General features: G+C 43.8%; 2 protein-coding genes across 4 annotated transcripts in view; both read left to right on the forward strand.

Annotated features, from left to right (window-relative positions):
- Positions 1-20541, forward strand: part of LOC143956203 (uncharacterized) — a 94360-nt gene that overhangs the window by 27455 nt on the left and 46364 nt on the right. The window lies entirely within an intron of this gene.
- Positions 565-9048, forward strand: LOC143955246 (uncharacterized). 2 transcript variants are annotated; one of them, XM_077465327.1, is made up of 7 exons: positions 565-737; positions 1917-2049; positions 2896-3258; positions 3345-3548; positions 3680-3915; positions 4002-4129; positions 5764-9048. In XM_077465327.1, the coding sequence occupies exons 2-5, from the start codon at positions 1978-1980 to the stop codon at positions 3848-3850; spliced, it is 810 nt and encodes a 269-aa protein (XP_077321453.1). In that variant the 5' UTR covers positions 565-737; positions 1917-1977; the 3' UTR covers positions 3851-3915; positions 4002-4129; positions 5764-9048. The 2 variants fall into 2 exon arrangements, with proteins under 2 accessions (XP_077321453.1, XP_077321452.1); XM_077465326.1 differs by having other exon boundaries at positions 3680-4129.

Here is a 20541-nt window from a genome sequence, read left to right on the forward strand (position 1 = left end):
CAATAAAATTAGCTTACTGCACATGCGCAATGCGTTCCAACATGGCCGCTATGCGCTCCAATAGGTTTTCTATTCTGACAGAACACGAAGGCAGCAGAGGCCTTCTTGTTACACCCAGATCTTCTTGCACCCAGGCACATCTTCAATTTCCCACTTCTTCTAGCAGTAGTCAGCTTATATAATGGAGTACAGCATATTTTTTTTTTTTATTTGTTTTCATGCTAAATTTGAAAAACAGCTGCAAAGCTGCAGTCAGAAAGTGGCAACTGCCATCTTGGTACACCCGCACTGCTCATTGCCAAACTGATACTAATAAGGCGCCAACTACATTTTTTGACACCCTCACTCTGTTGCGTCAATATAGTGTATTTCACTATATAAGCTAACTTTACTGCTAAAATACTGTGAAATTCAAGACTTCCCTGGGTGTAACAAAATGTCCTCTGTCGCCTTCATGTTTTATCAGTATAGAAAACCTATTGGAACGCATAGCGGCCAGGCTGGAATGCATTGCACATGCACAGCAAGCATTTTTTGTTGGTAACGTCACTTCCGTTACCAAATCTGACAGTCGTCGAATCTGACAGAACACCGGTGCACTAAACCTGCCCCTCCTCCTCCTGCTGTGATGTTTTCCTGTACACAAAGGAGGCCCCCCACTCTTCCTGAAAAGCATCAGATAGCAGAAGATAGAAGAAGATAGCAGAATATAGAAGATTGGACACATTAAAATGCAGGTAACCCTTGCACTGCTAGCACGTTATCACAGCAAGGGATATGTTTTAGGAGGGTGCTGAAGAGTTGGCTTTCAGGTTATGTGTTACCAGTTTGCCAGAATTGGTAGAATTGTTGCTGTGTGAAGACTGGGGACATGGAAGGGCAAATCTCCAGCAATAGATTGTATTTTATTTCTCATAGCCAGCATCCTGACAGTGTTGTCAGAGCTGGAGAAGAGAGATAGCTCTTGGGGGTTTTGGATTTGATTCCTAGAGTCCCCAGTGTGTTCTAGTAGAAAGGATTCCGATTGTTTCCCAGTGGATAAGATACCTAGTAGAGAAGTTTCCTAGTGTTCCTCAGTTTTTCCTTGTGGGGAAAATTCCTAGTTTTCTCCAGTTTTTCCAGGTGGAGAAGATTCCTAGTGTACCCCAGTGCTTCCTAGACTAGAGGAATCCACATAACCCCAAGACTCCTAGTTCTGTGAGCCTAGCACCCCAGTGGTGTAAGTGTCACTTACTAATACTTCTGCCTGCCTGAAAGGCCAGCACCCCAGTGCCTCAATATACTTCTGCCATTCCTGTGGGTCTAGTATTCCATGCTTTTCCACATCCTTGTCTCTAGAGCATCCCTGTACTATGTCAACTGTAGCCTTCATGGGTCTGATCACAATGCCATCCAGCATGCAGACTGCATGGTGGGTCCATGAGCCCCAACCATTCACGATAGTCTCCTATATGACAGAGTGTGTTTAGTTGTCTGTCAGAGACATCTTGTGTTTCATTTCCCAAGTTACAAAACCGTATCACTAACCTAGTGATATGTTTTTCTGGCATCTTGAATGACTTGTTGGTATGCTATAGAAAATCTATGCCGAGAACTGGACCTGTCAGCAGATACTTATACTTCCCAATCACAAAACAAGACAATCATTCAAAGACATTGGAGATTGTTTCTGAGATCATTTCACCACGTCTCTACAAACTGTTTTTGTAATAGAAAGTCAATTGAAATAAAAAAAAAGTGAGGTATTAATTTTTGAGGTTGGTATTGGTCTGGTGTTCTATCCTACCCTCCCACTTCTGCTCCTCCAACGTCTCTACCAGGATGTCTGCTGAAAACTTCCAATTACATTTCTATGCTTTATAATGATGTCCTTGTATTGTGTAAATCTCACTATTGTTCTGATTGGTTGTCTTCAGGGACAAAGAGGAGAAAAACAAGACCATTTGTGGAAGCACTTCTGTGTAGACATTTCAGAGGATGGACAAGAGTCACACAACCAAGAGGATATTAGACCTCACCCTGGAGATTATACAACTGCTGACCGGAGAGGTGAGGAGGATTCTGGGAGATCACATGACATCACTCTTATCTCTATTAATAAAACATAGACCTGACCGGAGAGGTGAGGAGGATTCTGGGAGATCACATGACATCACTCTTATCTCTATTAATAAAACACAGACTTGACCAGAGAGGTGAGGAGGATTCTGGGAGATCACATGACATCACTCTTATCTCTATTAATAAAACACAGACTTGACCAGAGAGGTGAGGAGGATTCTGGGAGGTCACATAACATCACTCTTATCTCTATTAATAAAGCACAGACCTGACCGGAGAGGTGAGGAGGATTCTGGGAGATCACATGACATCACTCTTATCTCTATTAATAAAACATAGACCTGACCGGAGAGGTGAGGAGGATTTTGGGAGATCACATGACATCACTCTTATCTCTATTAATAAAACACAGACTTGACCGGAGAGGTGAGGAGGATTCTGGGAGGTCACATAACATCACTCTTATCTCTATTAATAAAGCACAGACCTGACCGGAGAGGTGAGGAGGATTTTGGGAGGTCACATGACATCACTCTTATCTCTATTAATAAAACACAGACCTGACCGGAGAGGTGAGGAGGATTCTGGGAGATCACATGACATCACTCTTATCTCTATTAATAAAACACAGACCTGACCAGAGAGGTGAGGAGGATTCTGGGAGGTCCACACTGTCAGACTGTAGAATTTTAGGATGCTGAGAAAGGTCAACTGACCTTTCATTCTATAGTTACTACAATAAAAATATCACATGATGGACACCTGAGGGATTCTGAGAATGTTGGAGCCAATATTACCATTTGTATTGATATTTATGAAACATTTGCCCAACAGAATTGTGCAATAGTGAAGAAGACATCTGGTGAGCAGGACAGTTCGAAAACCTCTCCCCATTTGTCAGAAGAATGGAGACGGATCCAGAGACCCATCACTATGTCTTCACTGGACATCCTGAGACCTGAACGAATTGAGAAGATTCTAGAAATCACCAAGAAGATGTATATAAAACACCTTACCCAACAGGACTGTGCAGTAGTGAAGAAGACATCTGGTGAGCAGGACAATTCCTATTTGTCAGAAGATTGGAGACGGATCCAGAGCCCCATCACCTTGTCTTCACTAGACATCCTGAGACCTGAACAAGTCAAGAAGATTCTAGATATCATACAGAAGATCATTGAGTTGTTGACAGGAGAGGTGAGCGGTGCTGGGAATTCTGGGACATTATCCAGTAACAGACAAGGGATGTGTCTGGATGGTGACTGTATCATTGTGTGTGTCAGGTTCCTATAAGGTGTCAGGATGTCACTGTCTATTTCTCCATGGAGGAGTGGGAGTATTTAGAAGGACACAAGGATCTCTACAAGGACGTCATGATGGAGAATCACCAAATCCTGAATTATATGAAACTCGAAAAGAGAAACATTCTCCACAGTGATTTAATGCTGAATCTGACCCTGGAGATCATCTACCTGCTGACCGGAGAGGTGAGGAGGATTTTGGGAGGTTGCAAGACATCACTATTACCTCTATTAATAAAACACAGACATGACCAGAGAGGTGAGGAGGATTCTGGGAAAACTGACAATCATAATTTCTCCTGTCTCTTTTTATGCAGAATTATGAAGTGGCTAAGTTGGTATCTGGTGAACAGATAACAACAAGCAGCTGTCCCAATGGGTCAACTCACTTTGGGACAACTGAGACATACAACAAACAGCAATGGAGACCCAGCAGCCTTCTCCACCAGTCATTCTCCATTACCGTACCTCCAGTCACTACCTTATAACTAAGAGAAATGTTGAGAAGATTCTAAAAGTCACCAAGAAGATCATTGAGCTGCTGACAGGAGAGGTGAGCGGTGGTGGGAATTCTGGGACATTATCCAGTAACAGACAAGGGATGTGTCTGGATGGTGACTGTATCATTGTGTGTGTCAGGTTCCTATAAGATGTCAGGATGTCACTCACTGTCTATTTCTCCATGGAAGAGTGGGAGTATTTAGAATGCCACAAGGATCTCTACAAGAATGTCAAGATGGAGGATCAGCAAATGTCAACATTATTGGGTAAGCCAAGCTCCAAGGTTGCCTACCACTGCTGTGCACCATATGAAAGGTCCATCTCCATTCCTCAATATAACGTCATGTTCCCAGCAAATGAGGTGGAGATACTGTACACCATATGAAAGGTCCATCTCCATTCCTCACTATGATGTCATATTCCCAACAAATGAGGAGGAGATACTGTACACCATATGAAAGGTCCATCTCCATTCCTCAATATAACGTCATGTTCCCAGCAAATGAGGTGGAGATACTGTACACCATATGAAAAGTCCAGCTCCATTCCTCAATATAATATCATGTTCCCAACATAGTTACATAGTTACATAGTAAGGTTGACTAAAGACACCAGTCCATCCAGTTCAACCTGAGTGAGGGTGCATGTCTACAATTGTCCCTATCCCTGTCCCTATACATTGTGTCTCATTAAGATGCTCATCTATTATATTATTATTTATTTAAGGTACCCATATAAAGCAGTGCTCCACACATACATCGGCCCCTACCCTCAAGGAGCCCACAATCCAAGGTCCCCAACTCGCATTAATATACTAGGGCCAATTTTGGACAGAAGCCAATTAACCTACCAGCATGTCTTTGGAGCTTGGGAGTAAACCGGTGTACCCAGAGGAAACCCACGCAGGCCCAGGGAGTACATACAAACTCCAGGCAATAAGAGTAGGGCTGAGGTAGCATCAGACCATGATGGGCAAAAAGGTGTCCTCCACCTGGGTTCAATACGACAATAAAAAATAAAAGGTCTGGTGTTGCCAGTGACACACCTCCACCCCTATAAACATATACAACAAAACAGAATTTAGCCTGGGACTTTAAATGAGGTGGACTCTGATGGCCATTATATTTATATGGGTGGAGGTGTGTCACTGGCAGCACCAGACCTTTTATTTTTTATTGTCGTATTGAACCCAGGTGGAGGACACCTTTTTGCCCAACATGGTCTGATGCTGCCTCTGCCCTACCCCTATTATAATGTTACAGCTTGAACCTGTGATTATGGACATTGAGGGACACTTTTTCAATTCATATATGCCATACCCACCCTCAACCTGTTCCCAGGTGTAGGTTTTTCCGTTCCTTCAGCTCCTGCGCCAGAGATGTTTCGCCCCCCCCCCACCGGATAGGAATGTCGCTTTGCCATTCCAGCTCAGCCGATTTGTAAGTACAGGGTCCCCTATCATTTGCAATACATTATTTTCTATTGTGATGCATATTTTCAAATTGATATTCTATTTTATAGACATGTTTTATGCGCATCTATTCCTGAAGAAGTGAGTGGTAGCCCACGAAATATGTTGAGTTCTAAGATGCCTATGTATAAACCTAACTTTCAAGCATGTATTATATCATGTAGTTACTACTTATCAGTTTGGCATTTTTTAATGCACTTTGTGTATGACGATTACCCTGTTCACCTTTTAACACATTTATAAAATATGTTTACTCTATATCAATTGGTCATCAATGTCCACCTCATTTCAAGTCCCAGAGCTAAATTCCATTGTGTTGTATATGTTTATAGGGATGGAGGTGTGTTACTGACAGCACCAGACCTTTTTATATTTTATCTATATTTTATATTTTTTATTGTCATAATAATAACCATTTCTTTCCAACAGATGGATATAAAGTTCAAAATATTTCAGAAGGACTAGTTAGTTTATCTTCAGATCGTAGCTCAGAAGACCTCAAACACCCAAGTTTTCCCAGTGGATCCGAAGATCCTTCTGACTCCGAAGAATCATCTCCTGGTGCATCACCGTCTGTAAAGCACAGAGACAAGAAGATATTTAGATGTTCTGAATGTGATAAATGTTATACAAGAAAGTCACATCTCATTTGACATCAAGCCGTGCACACCGGGTTGCTCCCCTATACATGTTCAGAGTGTGGGAAATCTTATGCAGAAAAAGCAGAACTCATCTACCATCTTAGAGTTCACACCGGCGAGAAACCATTTTCTTGCTCAGAATGTGGACAAGGTTACAAGCAGAAGAAACATCTCAATAGTCATCTTACTGTTCACTCAGGTGAGAAGCCTTTCTCGTGTTCAGAGTGCGGGAAATGTTTTAAAAGGAAACCATCGCTCACTGTACACCTGCAAAATCACACAGGTAAAAGGCAACATATTTGTACAGAATGCGGGAAAGGTTTCACGCAGAGGGGTGTACTCATTAAACACCAGCGTACCCACACAGACGAACGGCCATTTTGCTGTACAGAGTGTGGGAAGCACTTCAAACAGAAATTCTCCCTTGAAAAACATCGGAAACTTCACATAAATGACTTCTCATGTTCAGTGTGCAAGTTGATGTTGGAATCAAGGCAAGAACTTTATAAACATTGTAGAAAACATAGAAGCAAGAAGGTCTTTTAATGTTCAGATTGCGAGAATTTTTTTGCAAGTAAATCACAGCTTGTGAACCACCTGAGATTTCACACCGGTGAGAAACCCTTTTCATGTCCTTAATGTGAGAAATGTTTTACAGGAAAAGGAACCCTTGGTAATCCTTTCAAACTTCACTACTTGGGGTCCACCAGACTCTTCACACCGGAGAAAAGCCTTTTCCATGTTCCTAGTGTGACAGATCATTCACTAAGGAATAAGAACGTAAGGTCCACCAGAGTCTTCACCCCAAAGAAAAGCCCTATTCATGTTCCTAGTGTGACATATTTACTACAAAATCAGAACTTGAGGTCCACCAGAATCTTCACACCAGAGAAAAGTACTGATTGTGTTCCTAGTGTGACAAATCATTCACTAGAGAAATCAGAACTCAATACCCACCTGAGACTTCACACACCAGCGAGAAGCCCATTTCATATTCTGTGCTCAGCAGATGTTTCTCACACAATAGGGATCTAGCTAAACATTCAGGCCTCCATATATTGGAGAAACCTTTTTCTTGTCCAGAAAATATTTATATTATATTCTGAAAATATTTCATGGAGGTGTAGCGGGTGCCCCGCGGCCATACCAAGCTGACCAAAGCTCTCACTGAAGAAAGAGAATGCCTGTCAGCCCCTGCGGGGGAATTTCATACTCCCTCTCCTCTTCCCACCGTGCAGAGAGAGACACACACACACAGAGCTGCGTACTCTGCATCCTCCTCTGCTTCCTAATTGGCAGGGATGAGGCAGCCAATAAACAGCCACCTGGATTGTAGCAAGGCATTTTGGGACATGTAGTCCCCACCAAAAACGGCCCCATAGCCTTGTAATGGGGCAGAACTACACAGACCAGCATGCTCTGGGAAAGAAAGGAAGCAAGGACTAAATCTTGTTTTGTCTGAGGGGACAGCCACCACGAGACAGGAGAAGAGACTGAACTCAGGGGAAAGGTGTTATCTCTCAAGTCCATCCACTGCGTTTGTTCCAGGCATCCACAGCCTGTCAGGACATCCAGCCTGAAAGAGGGGGATCTCAGGTGCATACCCAGGCGCCCCTGCACTGACGACGTGAGGTGTTCCAGTGTGAGGTGAGCAGTTGGGCTACCAGAACAGCCTACCTGTTTCAGGAACGTTCGTTTGGCCCTTGATTGCAGAATTGGTGAGAGGGCACTTGCCCATTTGCAGGAAACAAGGATACTGCAAAGTATGAGTTGCTTCACTTTGCCCACACTTACCAGATCCTGGATCTCATTGAAGCCCTGTTAAGCAGTCACAGTGTCCGGTTTGCTAACTGGATACTGTTAGCATACAACAGTTACACTTTGTCAACCAGGAGTTTAAGTGCACCAACTAAAGTGGCTAGCCGAAGATCCAAGGCCTCATCCTTCTTCCAAGGGACTGGTGCCATACGGACAAGCACACACATGTTCAGGGCTCTGTGTATGTAGTGGGTGTTAGGGATAGTTTAACTTGGGAGTTGAGCCATTGAATGTTGATTTGAGTACAGTGTTTGTAGTTAGGCCTGTGGTGTCAGGGGACAGAAGAGAGAGGTCTGACATAAGAGAAGGTCACTCCTCTGCTCTCCTCCTGCCTGGACTCATAGAGCCAAGATAAGTAGAGGTAATAAGTTGCCATGCTCTGATTTATTGTTTCTAGAGTGTCTGCCTCTGCCCTTGGGGTTATTCACAGTCGTGGAATCCTCTGAAAGCAGCTTGATATGATATAATGATTTATACTGATCTTGATCTCAGTGATTGCTCTTCGGTTAAAATGGTTGTTAAACCACTCTAACCTGTATACACCATCAGCACTGCCTCCTTTTGTAGTATCCCCCTCTGTGTGTAATTTATAAAAATAAATACTGCAAATACCTCATGTCACAGTCGAGATTGCGATCACATGACTGACCAGCTTTCTCCTTTCCTCCTCTGAGAGATGCAGCGGGCGGGGTTGAAATTCCTCTGCTGATGTCAGTCTGGAGGGGAGGAGGAGAGAGCAGGCTGGCTGGTCATGTCGCAATTTTGATTCTTAAATTAGGTATTTACAGCATTTATACTTATAAATCATACACAGAGGGGGACACTGCAATAGAAGACAGTGCTGGTGGTGTATACAGGTTAGTGTTATGAGAGCAGCAGGAGGAGGAGGGGCGGCTCACACATAGACAGAGAGGGGAGGGGGAGGAGAACACAGGAGGACAAAGGAGAGCAGATAGCAGGCTGCTAATGATGGAGGCACGTAAACTGACTACGGTGTCTGGTCTCAGCAGCCATGATACACCGTGGTCAGTTTACAGAGGGGTGGGGAGAAACTGGTAATATCAGACAGGTTTTTTAGGTGTTACAGGGGGCAAAATGACACAGGACAAGCACTGTGTCATATAACATACTTTAAAGGCGCTTGATCAGTTTTTTTTTTTGGGTTGACAAACGCTTTAATTTTGAAAAGTGTAATGTTACCGTCTGTTAACCCTTTTTCATGCAAACCTTACAGTAAAGACAATTATGTGTTTTATCATAACGTGTGTGTTTTCCATTGGTACTCACACTTACACTATTGCCAGGTGTGCCAGTGGGGCGGAGACTGTTATTGGGGTTGAGAGGCAGAGTGCAGAGCCAATTATACTTAAGCAGCCCCTCCGGGGGTCACGCTACAGAGGAATTAATCAAATTCCTCCTTCAACATCTCAAATCTTGGGGAGGATGGGGGGATCTAGTTCATGTACTTCATTGTAGGCAATATCCTGGGGGAAGGCCTGAATCTGTTGAGCACACATGAATGCACTGCGCTATAGCAATATCTCATGAGATTCGGGATACTCTGCATTTACTGGAATCTTATTGGAAGAAGCCAGGGGCATACCTACAGGGGTCGCAATTACGACCCAGCCTCATGCTCCAGGGGGCCCGTGCAGCCCCCCCTGTACAACTGGATAGCAGGTGTGGTGGCATAGAGAAGAACCAAACCCCTCCATGTTCCTTCTGCAGCTGCTGAAAGCCTGATTCTCCCCCCTCTCTCTCTCCAGCAGGCATTCAGCGGCTGCAGGAGAAAAATTGAGGGGATTGGTTCCTGTATATGTCATCACCCCTCCTATCCAGGTCCTGCTGTCCCGGGGGCCTCTGTGTGCTCTCCCGGCCACCCCTCGCCCCCCCGCAGCACTTTTGGGTTCCCTCCTCTCCTATCCCATTGGAATGCTGTCAGGATAGAGAGTGTGGAAGGGGCAGGTAAATATGTCATTTACCGACCCCTTCCTTTTCTGAATGAACCATACCGATCACTGACTCTGCCCATTCATAATTAAAGCATAGTAAACTGTGTTTTCTAAGCTTCCGTTTATGAATGAACAAGAATCTCTGTACAGAGCTATTCCTGTCCATTCATATTGTGCAGCTGAGGTTGCGGAGATGGAAATTGTGGGCTGTGTCCTCAATCTGCTTTCTCTATCTCCAAGGTGAAACAGCAGAGGTCTGTTTAGATCCCTGATATCTCACCAAACAGGGCTCCTAAAAAAATACATTTTAAGAAATAATAAAAAAATATTGAAAAAACATCAAATGGTAAAAAATAATGAAAAAAAAACAAAACAAAAAAAAACAACTGACACTACCAGGGTCCCAAAGGCCGAACTTGTGACCAGGCCCTGGCATTCTACCACCATGGGGCAGGGCATGTGAAAGGGTCTTGCTGTGGGACTAAAAGGGGATGGGAGTAAAAGGCACCAGGATAAGTGGGAATGCCTCCGGCTGGGGGTCAAGGGGGCCCTACATGGCTTCTTGCACCGGGGCCTTGAAGGTTCTAGTTACGTCTCTGGAAGAAGCATAATTTCACCTCCCGCAATACAGAAGATGGGCAAAAGGTAAGTACATTATCAAACTTGTTATTCATATGTCATTTCTGTGCAGCAGTTTAATACGGGGAAGGGGGCTCTCAGTGAATATCTGGACTTTCCATGGAGTGTATTTATTTTTTCCTTTTTCTTATCTACTTTTTTATGATAAAGATGAGGTATGTTTAAAGTGAGCCCATCGCATAAGCCACCATATTAAACTACGGTGCCCCGGAAAGTATATAAAGAGTGTATATAAAATGTATATATTTTCTTTGGAAGCCTCTGAATGTGAGAAGCCACAGTATAATACTCCCTATTTGGTGGCTAGTAACGCGATGGACACAATGCCAGGGCTCCTGTAAAAAAAAAACTCTATATCAAGGGGATGACTACAGGAACAATTCACCCACTTCTGCTGATCATTTCCCCATCACTGACTTACAATTGCATTGTGTCTTGTATGGAGATGGCCATCTTGGTAGAGGCAGGGCTTTGCTTCCTCGCGTAAAGAGAACAGTGAGCAGCACAGCAGTGACATCACTAAACCTCACTTCATATTTCCTTCACTGATAGTCAGATGCTGCAGTGATGATCTCACGCTGTAGATATACAGATAAGAGACTACGGAACAGGGACAGGAAGTGCTCTGTTATTTTCAAGTGGAATTAAAGACAAAAGGTAGATTTTTAGGGTACTTCTTAGGCACAATTAACATTTCTGGATGTTCCCTATAACAAAGCAAATCTTCACTTATAGAGATCAGAGTCACTTTAATATTGTATAAATGTTATATTATGTAATATTTATATATCTGTATTATATTGTTTTTATATATTTTTGAGTGAATAGAAAATAATTTTAAAGGATAAGTACATGTTAAAACAAAGCGCCTTTATCCTGTTTTCTCCTGACCTAGCCTGACCCATCAACCCATACAAGTCTGGGTCAAAGGCAGATGACTCCATAGAAGTCTATAAGGCTGTATCCCTGGGGCCAAAGAGAGTTGACCCCATAGAAGTCTATAGGGTTGTATCCTGGGGCCAAAGGGAGATGACCCCATAGAAGTTTATGGGGCTGTATCCCAGGGCCAAAGGGAGATGACCCCATAGAAGTCTATGGGGTTATATTCAAGGGCTAAAGGGTGATGACCATGTTAGGTGTGACCTCAACAAGTCACCTATTTGTCAGGTTATGTTACCGTTTCCCAATTGTTAGTTAGAGTTCTTATCCAAGCAAAGAGACAAGGAGGTATTATTCAGTATTTCTGCTCAGAAGTCCGTCGTTAACTCTGACTGTCTCTGACTGACTCTGGCTCTGAGGCTTCTTTATTACATCTTTTATAGACAGAAAAGAGCAAACATCAGCAAATGTAAAAAAACAACATTTTCAAAGAAAAGACAATTCTCCGGGTGTTATCAGCTGATAAGACAATCTTCTGGGCGTAGACTGCTTTTTAGGGCTGATGCGGCCTCTTCTTGATGAGTACGTGACAATAGATGACTAGTCCTTATTTTAAAGAGAAGGATAGAAAAATACATGTATTTAGTAAGACATAAGGTCAACCATTTTGTTTCAACATATACCTTAATCCTTACATTTCCCCCTTTGACATCACCCCTCCCTCTTGCCCTGGGTCCACCTGAACAAGTTCTAGTCAGCCTATATCCAGAGTACTCTCCCTGACCGCGAGTTGTCAGAGGGGTATACACCCATCCCCCTGGACAGTACCAACATCTAAAATTCAGGAAGAGTGGCTTTTCTGACAGATGGGTGATGTCAAGGATCTAAATCTACCTATCTTCACAAAAGTTCCATCTTTTCCGCATCATTTACCTTGGCTTTCTTGCAAAAGCACATGAGCAGTTTAAAGCATGCATAAAAGAAAAATACGAATAAGAGCACCACTATAATCGTCATTGCTGCCTTCTTAACCCAAGAGAATAACCCTGAGAAACTAAAAGTTCCACCAAACGGATCCCAGTCGCGACCAATATTTCGGGCCTTCTCTTGTAAATTCTTTACTTCCGTACGGTGTTGTGCAATGATGTCATAATAGTCAGGTACCTCAATGCTGGTGTTATGTATCCAAGTACAGCACTCATAGTCCTCAGTAGTTTCACAGAGTCCTGTCAGTGCTGCACTCATACTTTCAATTGCTAATTCATGTAATTCTAATTGTTGTCTGATGGCTCTGGTCTCCAGATTTAACTTAGTAATGTCATCAGAGTTTTTCTCCAAAACATCATTAATAATTCCTGTATAGTTATTTAGTCGTTTCATTAAGTCTATACCCCATCCTGTCCAGGACAGGAACCAAGCCCATGCCATGTCCGTCTTCAGGAATATTTCTCTTTTACTACGATACCTGAGGGGATATCTAGGATGCATGCTAGCTTCTAATAGGTGATCACCTCGTTCATCACCTACTACTCCCATTACTGGTACTAAACTTGCGAGGTAGCACCATCCCTGAGCTTTTCTAGGTATCCAAGTATAACATTTATCCTCACAACAGATATATATATTGTTTCCTAGAGCTACTGATCTTGAACTGATATCATTTCTATAACGAGAGGTGTATCCATAGAGGGATAAGTTGGATACTAACCACCTAACATTATTATCCACAATGTTAGTGAGGAAGTCAGATAATGTCTGGTGTGTGCTGGAATTACTGGGGTAGAAGCTTCCATTTAATACGACAATGGACAAATTAAACTTGCTGTCTTGGCATTCTCCATTTCCTCCCGTTGTGTTCCCTAAGTTGAAACACCAGGCAGGGGAAAAGGCGAGACCATTTGACTTAAACATTACTGTCTCGCTGGTATTTGTTCTAATTATGTTAATGCTACTGTTAGCAAGATCAGTATAGTTTATAGGAACTGCCATCAGTGGTATACTTGCTGTGCTGGGGTGTAATTTGCTACAAATCCAACATTTCTCATATCCTGACTTCTGGGCATAAGCATATTTAAACTTCAGTAATAACATTTTTTTAGAAAATCCTTCATCCTTGTGTATTTTATTCTGTGAGGTAACCAAACTATTAGCCAGAATTACTGAAACAATAAAAAGATACATGTTGTCATTTGCCAACTGGCTCCTTTTTACAATGAGAAGCGTGGATCCAGGTAGGTTTCCCTTCCAATTTCACTGAGGTTGCTGTAATCAATAGCACCTGGAAAGGACCTTCAAACCTTGGTTCCAGTGTCTTTCTGGTATGTTTCTTTACATACACATAGTCTCCTGGTTGTAGATCGTGAGTACCTGTGACAGAATTAGGGTCTGGAAGAGAAGAATACACACTCTTGTGGATTTTAGTCAGACGCTGTTGCAACTGTATTACATACGTAGTTAAACTATTACATTGTAATTGCATACTTTGAGGAAAATATAAACCTAATCTAGGTGCACTTCCAAACAGTATTTCATATGGGGATAACCCTGTTTTTCCTGTTGGGGTGTACCTAATAGAGAACAAAGCTAAGGGTAGGCACTCAAGCCATGGTTTGTTTAACTCTTGCATAGCTTTTTGTATTTTCAGCTTGATTGTACCATTTACTCTTTCTACTGATCCTGAACTCTGTGGGTGGTAAGGAGTATGAAAACTTTGTTGAACCCCTAACATTGCCATCACATTTTGCATTATTTCTCCCGTGAAATGTGTCCCCCTATCTGATTCTATTGTTTCTGGGAGACCAAACCTAGGTATCAGCTCAGTAATCAGTTTCTTGGCGGTGGCTTTTGCCGTAGCTGATTTCACAAGATAACTTTCGGACCAGCCTGAAAATAGGCAGATGCACACGAGAACAAATTCAAAGGGGCCGCTCTTAGGCATTTGTATGTAGTCAATCTGCAGTCTCTGAAAGGGATATTGGGCCCGGACCTGATGTTTACGTGGGGTTTTCACTCTCTGTCCTGGGTTATTAATCAGACAGATTTGGCATGCAGCACAGTAGTTCCTTGCAGTACTACTGAATCCAGGGGCTAGCCATCCTTGGCTTACAATCCTATACATAGAATTGGAGCTGACATGAGTGGGTAAGTGGACAGCCGCTGCCATTGCGGGGTATAGAGAAGCGGGTAGACATATTTTGTCTCCTTCTCTCCATACATTGTCAAGGCCTGGTGCAGCTCCCTCCTTAACCCAACGGTCCTTCTCAATAGCCCCTGCTTGTTCCTGTAGTTCCATTAGCTGCTGCCATGTGGTTTCGGGCATACTCACCTGTACCGTGGCTAAGGTCTCAGGGCTTACTTCCCCTAGAGCTGCCTTCTTTGCAGTTAAATCTGCAAATGCGTTTCCTTTTGCCTCAGTTGTTTTTGCGCTCGTGTGTGCCGCTATCTTCATGATGGCTACTCTTATAACCTTTTGAAGATTGTTCAGGACTCTTTTGATTCCTTCACCATGTTTAACAGGTGTGCCTGCTGCTGTAAGGTAACCTCTAGCTTTCCATATGTGGCCATAATCATGTGCCACACCGTAGGCGTATGCGGAATCAGTGTAAATGTTCCCTTCTTGTCCCTCCAAGTGTTCTAGGGCTTTCTCTAGAGCGGTTAGTTCCGCTTCTTGTGCCGACATGTGTGCTGGTAGTGACTTTGCCTCAATTACCTGTGTGTCCGTTACCACAGCATAACCTGTGTGATATTTACCTTTGTCATCGGCAAATCTACTACCATCTATGTACAGTGTGTGTTCTGCATTTGCAATGGGTATGTCTGTGACATGTGGGAACCCCGTGGTTTCTTGTTCCATAAGTTGAAAACAATCGTGTTCATCAGATGTTATGTCATGAAATGAAAGTGTGTCAGAATCCTGAGTATCTTGTGCTGTGTCTACACCATTATCATCATTACTCCCCCCTGTCAAATCTGTCTGTAATGGTAAAAGCTGTGCTAAGTTAAAAGAAGTGCATCGCTGAAAGGTAACATTGGGGGGTAGGAGCAAAGTGCATTGTAGACGCAGCTGCCTTGCCATTGATATGTGTTTTGGCTGGACCTGTGACAAGATGGCGTGTATGTCATGTGTGGTATGTACCACTACAGGATTGTCTAAGACAATTTCTGAGGATTTGTCAATGATAATTGACACTGCTGCAACTGCTCGTACACAGGACGGTGATCCTCTAGAGACAGGATCGAGAGCCGCCGAGAAGTATGCTACCGGCCTTTGTTTGATGTGTTGTTGTGTCAACACCCCTGTTGCGTGTCCCGTGATTTCAGCAATGTACAAATGAAATGTTTTGGTATAGTCAGGGATCCCGATCGCAGGTGCCGAAATTAGTAACCTTTTTAAGGTGCTAAAAGATTCATGACCTGCTTCTGTGAGTACATAGGGTACTATTTTCAAGCAATCATATAATGGCTGCATCAGAGAACTGGCATGTGGTATCCATTGTCTACAATATGATACCATTCCCAGAAACATACGAAGTTGCTTAAAGTTGCGTGGGATATTCATTTGTCTTATGGCCTGGACTCGGTCTTCAGTGAGATGTCGAGTACCCTGGGATATACAGTGGCCCAAAAAGACAACCTTTTTCTGACATACCTGTAACTTAGTTCTATTCACCTTGCACCCTTTTTCAGCCAGGAATTGTAACAATGAGAGAGTGGCTTTTAAACAAGTATCGTTATCCGGACAACATAACAATAGGTCATCTACACATTGCAACAATACACAAGTGTCAGGCGGTAGCCATTCTCCCTATTTTTACCTTTTAAGGTTTAGTCAGCGGGGCATCAGTCAGGAGTCCGTCATAACCACTTATGGGTATGGTGTCACGGGACGTCATGTGTGGAGGGACTACTGAATCAGACAACAGACTGCGTGACGCTCCTGTGTCAACCAAACAAGGAATATGTTTACCTTCCACCTTCATCAACATGTGGAGCATTTTGTTCTCTGATTCAGCTAGGACTGGGGCAAGTCATGCGGTCGGATCGTCCCTATCATTGGTACGCCTCTGTCTGTAGTCCCTCGTGTCTCTGTCCGTGTTTCCTTCCTGTTCGTCTTTTATCCTTTTCCTACAGTCTCTTTTTATATGTCCCACCTTGTTGCAGTAATAACAGGTAAGAGGTTTACGGGAGGAATTCCCTCCTTCATTGACCCGGGCAACAGTGTTAACTCCCGGTGTCCTTCTGGGTTTAGTTTCTGCTAAATCAGCCTCTATGCCTTGTGCTTTCTGCAACAATGTTCCTCTGTCCCGTATGGCTCTCCATTCGGGAGTACATGCCTTCAGTTTGTCACCTATTTGGGGTACTAGTCCTTCCATAAACTGTCGATTGAAAGCCCTAATGGTGATGGGTAAGGCTAAATCTAGACCTTCGTCAGCCATCATGCTTTCCATGTTGAGGTAAAATTCTGTAACAGTCTGACCTGGGGCCTGTTTTATGGGCGCTGTCGAACCCCTTTCCTGCTGTTTCCCTTGGCAAAATTCTCGTAACTGAGCAATAAACAGGGGTCTAGAGTCTATATGACGGGGGTGTATTCCTGGTGGATCTGCCGCTGGATCCCCTTGTGGTCTATGTGGAGCAATTTCATTCATAAATTGATTAAACATCGTTAGTGTCATTTTATGTCTACACAAATCTTCCCCATCTTGCCAAGTTGCTTCATGTGTGTCTAGTAATTGTGTCACGAATCTACAGAATGCGGCAGGTTTTGCTACGGGATCAGGAGCATTCTGTATTAATGCCATAAGAGTGTCAGCCGACCAAGGTGTCCATGTCCTCAGAACGACTTGTCGGGTCACTGTAGGTGGCTGTCCTGCTTGACCCACATTTGGATTATTTACTTGTATTACCCTAGTCCGACTATGGACTGGAGCTACGGGCTCTGGTCTTTGAGCGCCGCAATGTACACATTCCTGTGCCCAGTCTGTATTCTGGGTACCGCATACTCGGCATACCCATCCTCTTCCTCTTAAGGAAGGATAAAGTTTTGGTCTTTCATTACCTGGTGTGGTGGTGTTATAAGGAGGTGGAGTATCTCCCGTATTAACCCTATCGCCGGGAGCAGAAGGAAGACTTTTGTGTCGGACCTTCATATCCCATCCACCCTTTTCCTGACAATACTTCCATCCCTCCTCTTTAGCCCTGTTGGAAACCTTAATTAAACATTGTATTTGTGATACCCATCCGTTCTGCAATATCTCTCACTGTCTGTCTTTCTTTATTTCTTCCCAACCTTCTACACTTAATCCATTTTCTCCATCCATCCCCAATTTCTTGAGAATCCTCTTCGTGCCCTGTGCCTTATCCTTCCCATACAACATTGTAATTATGTCTTTAACAGCATAACATTTCTGAGATTCCTCCTGGGGTTTACCATGTGTCTGGCCCATTTTGACAGTCCTGCCTAGGTGGCGTTTGGATCACTTACTAAGTGTCTCGTTGCCTTCTCCTCCTAGGGTGCCAAAATACTAAAAAACCTCTCCTAGATGAGATTTCTGAAATCGAATTACTTTATATGCTAGCCAACTGACAAATATTATGACCAGACTGACGGCTACAACATATACAAGCATTCCCTTTTGGTGGCCAAACACATATGACTAGGTCTCCGGGCTTTGTGGAGACCTTATTTCCGTCCCATTACCATGGAATCTCTCAGCATTCGTTTCTTATTCCTGCTTTATTGAGGCAGTCAGGACTTATACTTTCAACCCGTTTTTAGGCTCATGAATCAAAAAGCGTATATCAAACTTAAGTGTCGGACCCCCAAAGTACTCTTACGAGTTAAGGGCGCATTCCGTTACCCATTGGGATGATATATGTTTCAATTCACACCATACAAACAGGGCTTATCTCAGTCACAACAGACAGATGACAAGTAGACAGACAAGAAACAACGGTAACATAAGCCAAAATATTAAGTTCAAGACCCGCTTACTACAGAGGTTGGTGTTTACCTGAAGAACAATTCAGACAGATCAGGTGGGCACAAATCTAAGAAGCACAGAGTTTATAAGAAAATAAAGCTTTTCTTACCTGCGCAGGATTTGTCTGTGGTTCTTGATGTGCCCGACCATTTCGTTCCGTCCTTATGTTCGTTCGCCTCTTGTAGTTTCTTCAGCGAGTCCCTATTCGCGGCGCCAGAAATGTTAGGTGTGACCTCAACAAGTCACCTATTTGTCAGGTTATGTTACCGTTTCCCAATTGTTAGTTAGAGTTCTTATCCAAGCAAAGAGACACGGAGGTATTATTCAGTATTTCTGCTCAGAAGTCCGTCGTTAACTCTGACTGTCTCTGACTGACTCTGGCTCTGAGGCTTCTTTATTACATCTTTTATAGACAGAAAAGAGCAAACATCAGCAAATGTAAAAAAACAACATTTTCAAAGAAAAGACAATTCTCCGGGTGTTATCAGCTGATAAGACAATCTTCTGGGCGTAGACTGCTTTTTAGGGCTGATGCGGCCTCTTCTTGATGAGTACGTGACAATAGATGACTAGTCCTTATTTTAAAGAGAAGGATAGAAAAATACATGTATTTAGTAAGACATAAGGTCAACCATTTTGTTTCAACATATACCTTAATCCTTACAACCACATAGATGTCTATGGGGCTGTATCCCGCGGCCAAAGCGAGATGACCCCATATAAGTCTATATGGTGGCCATTGCAGAAAAGGTGGCCATTGAAGGACAGGTGGATATTACAGAACAGGTGGCCATTGCAGAAAAGGTGGCCATTGCAGAAAATGTGACCATTGCAGAACTTTGGGTGTTCTTTGGTTACAAACGAACTGAACATATGGGGCGTTTGCAGAAAATTTGAGCGCCGCAGAACGCCCCATAATGCACTGCGAGAACGCAGTGCATTGACATCTGATGATTGGCCAAAGCTTGCATCTGATCTGCAGGCTTTGGCCAATCACAGCACGCTCTACTGCGAGAGCCATAATTGGCCAAAGGCAGGGACCTTTGGCCAATTATGGCTTAGAGGGACTAATTCCACGGCCCACACTATATAAGGCTGCTTACATGTGGCCGTGTATAGTATGTGGATGGATATAGATTGAGCTAGATTAGGCGAACAGGTTAGTTAGTGGCGTGCAGGCAGTGTATTTAATATATATATATATATATATATATATATATATATATACAGTCTAGTGTGTGTGGGCAATTTTTTCTCTTCATTGTGGATAGAGTGGCGATGGATTAGAACCCCAGTCAGGTTTCTATTGCGGTCTGTGTCCCCCTGTTAGAGAGATCCACTCTCTCTAGTTGTCCTGTGTATCAATTATTGTCGAAAGTGAAAGTAAAAAAAAAATCCCAACTGTTGGGATGTCACCAGAACAGGAATAGAAGGGAAATCTAGTTCTGGTGACAGCAAGGGGACACTTGTTCTGGTGACTCCCTCACTTTGGAGGTGTCTTCTCTCACTTCCTGTTTTGGCTATGGGACAGGAAGTGAAGGGAAATCTTCCAAATACTCGAAATTGTCAAGCAGATGTCTACATGAGGGCTTCAATAGTTGCCAACTGTCCCGACATTCCTGGGATTAGGACCCTTGTCCCGAATTAATTTTGTCCCGGAAAATTCGGTTTGTCTCCGTTAATTCCGCTGCCGGCCGCTAGAGCTGGTCTACAATAGAGATGCTGCAGCGCCGCCCACCTCTGCTGCCAGTGTCTATGGAAGGTGGGCGGCGCCGCAGTTCAAACTCTTTCCGCGCGGAAACGACGGTCATGGCGTCTGGAGGATGTCGGGGGCCAGTCAGAGTGAGTCTGGAGGATGTCGGGGGCCAGTCAGAGTCTGGAGGATGTCGGGGGCCAGTCAGAGTGAGTCTGGAGGATGTCGGGGGCCAGTCAGAGTGAGTCTGGAGGATGTCGGGGGCCAGTCAGAATAAGTCTGGAGGATGTCGGGGGCCAGTCAGAATGAGTCTGGAGGATGTCGGGGGCCAGTCAGAGTCTGGAGGATCTGTCGGGGGCCAGTCAGAGTCTGGAGGATCTGTCGGGGGCCAGTCAGAGTCTGGAGGATCTGTCGGGGGCCAGTCAAAATCTGGAGGATGTCGGGGGCCAGTCAGAGTCTGGAGGATCTGTCGAGGGCCAGTCAGAGTGAGTCTGGAGGATGTCGGGGGCCAGTCAGAGTGAGTTTGGAGGATGTCGGGGGCCAGTCAGAGTGAGTTTGGGGGATATCAGGGGCCAGTCAGATTGAGTCTGGAGGATGTCGGGGGC

Source organism: Lithobates pipiens, unplaced genomic scaffold (assembly GCF_037356315.1).
Source record: "Lithobates pipiens isolate NorthernLeopardFrog02 unplaced genomic scaffold, aLitPip1_a1.2 Scaffold_35, whole genome shotgun sequence".
NCBI lineage: Eukaryota > Metazoa > Chordata > Amphibia > Anura > Ranidae > Lithobates > Lithobates pipiens.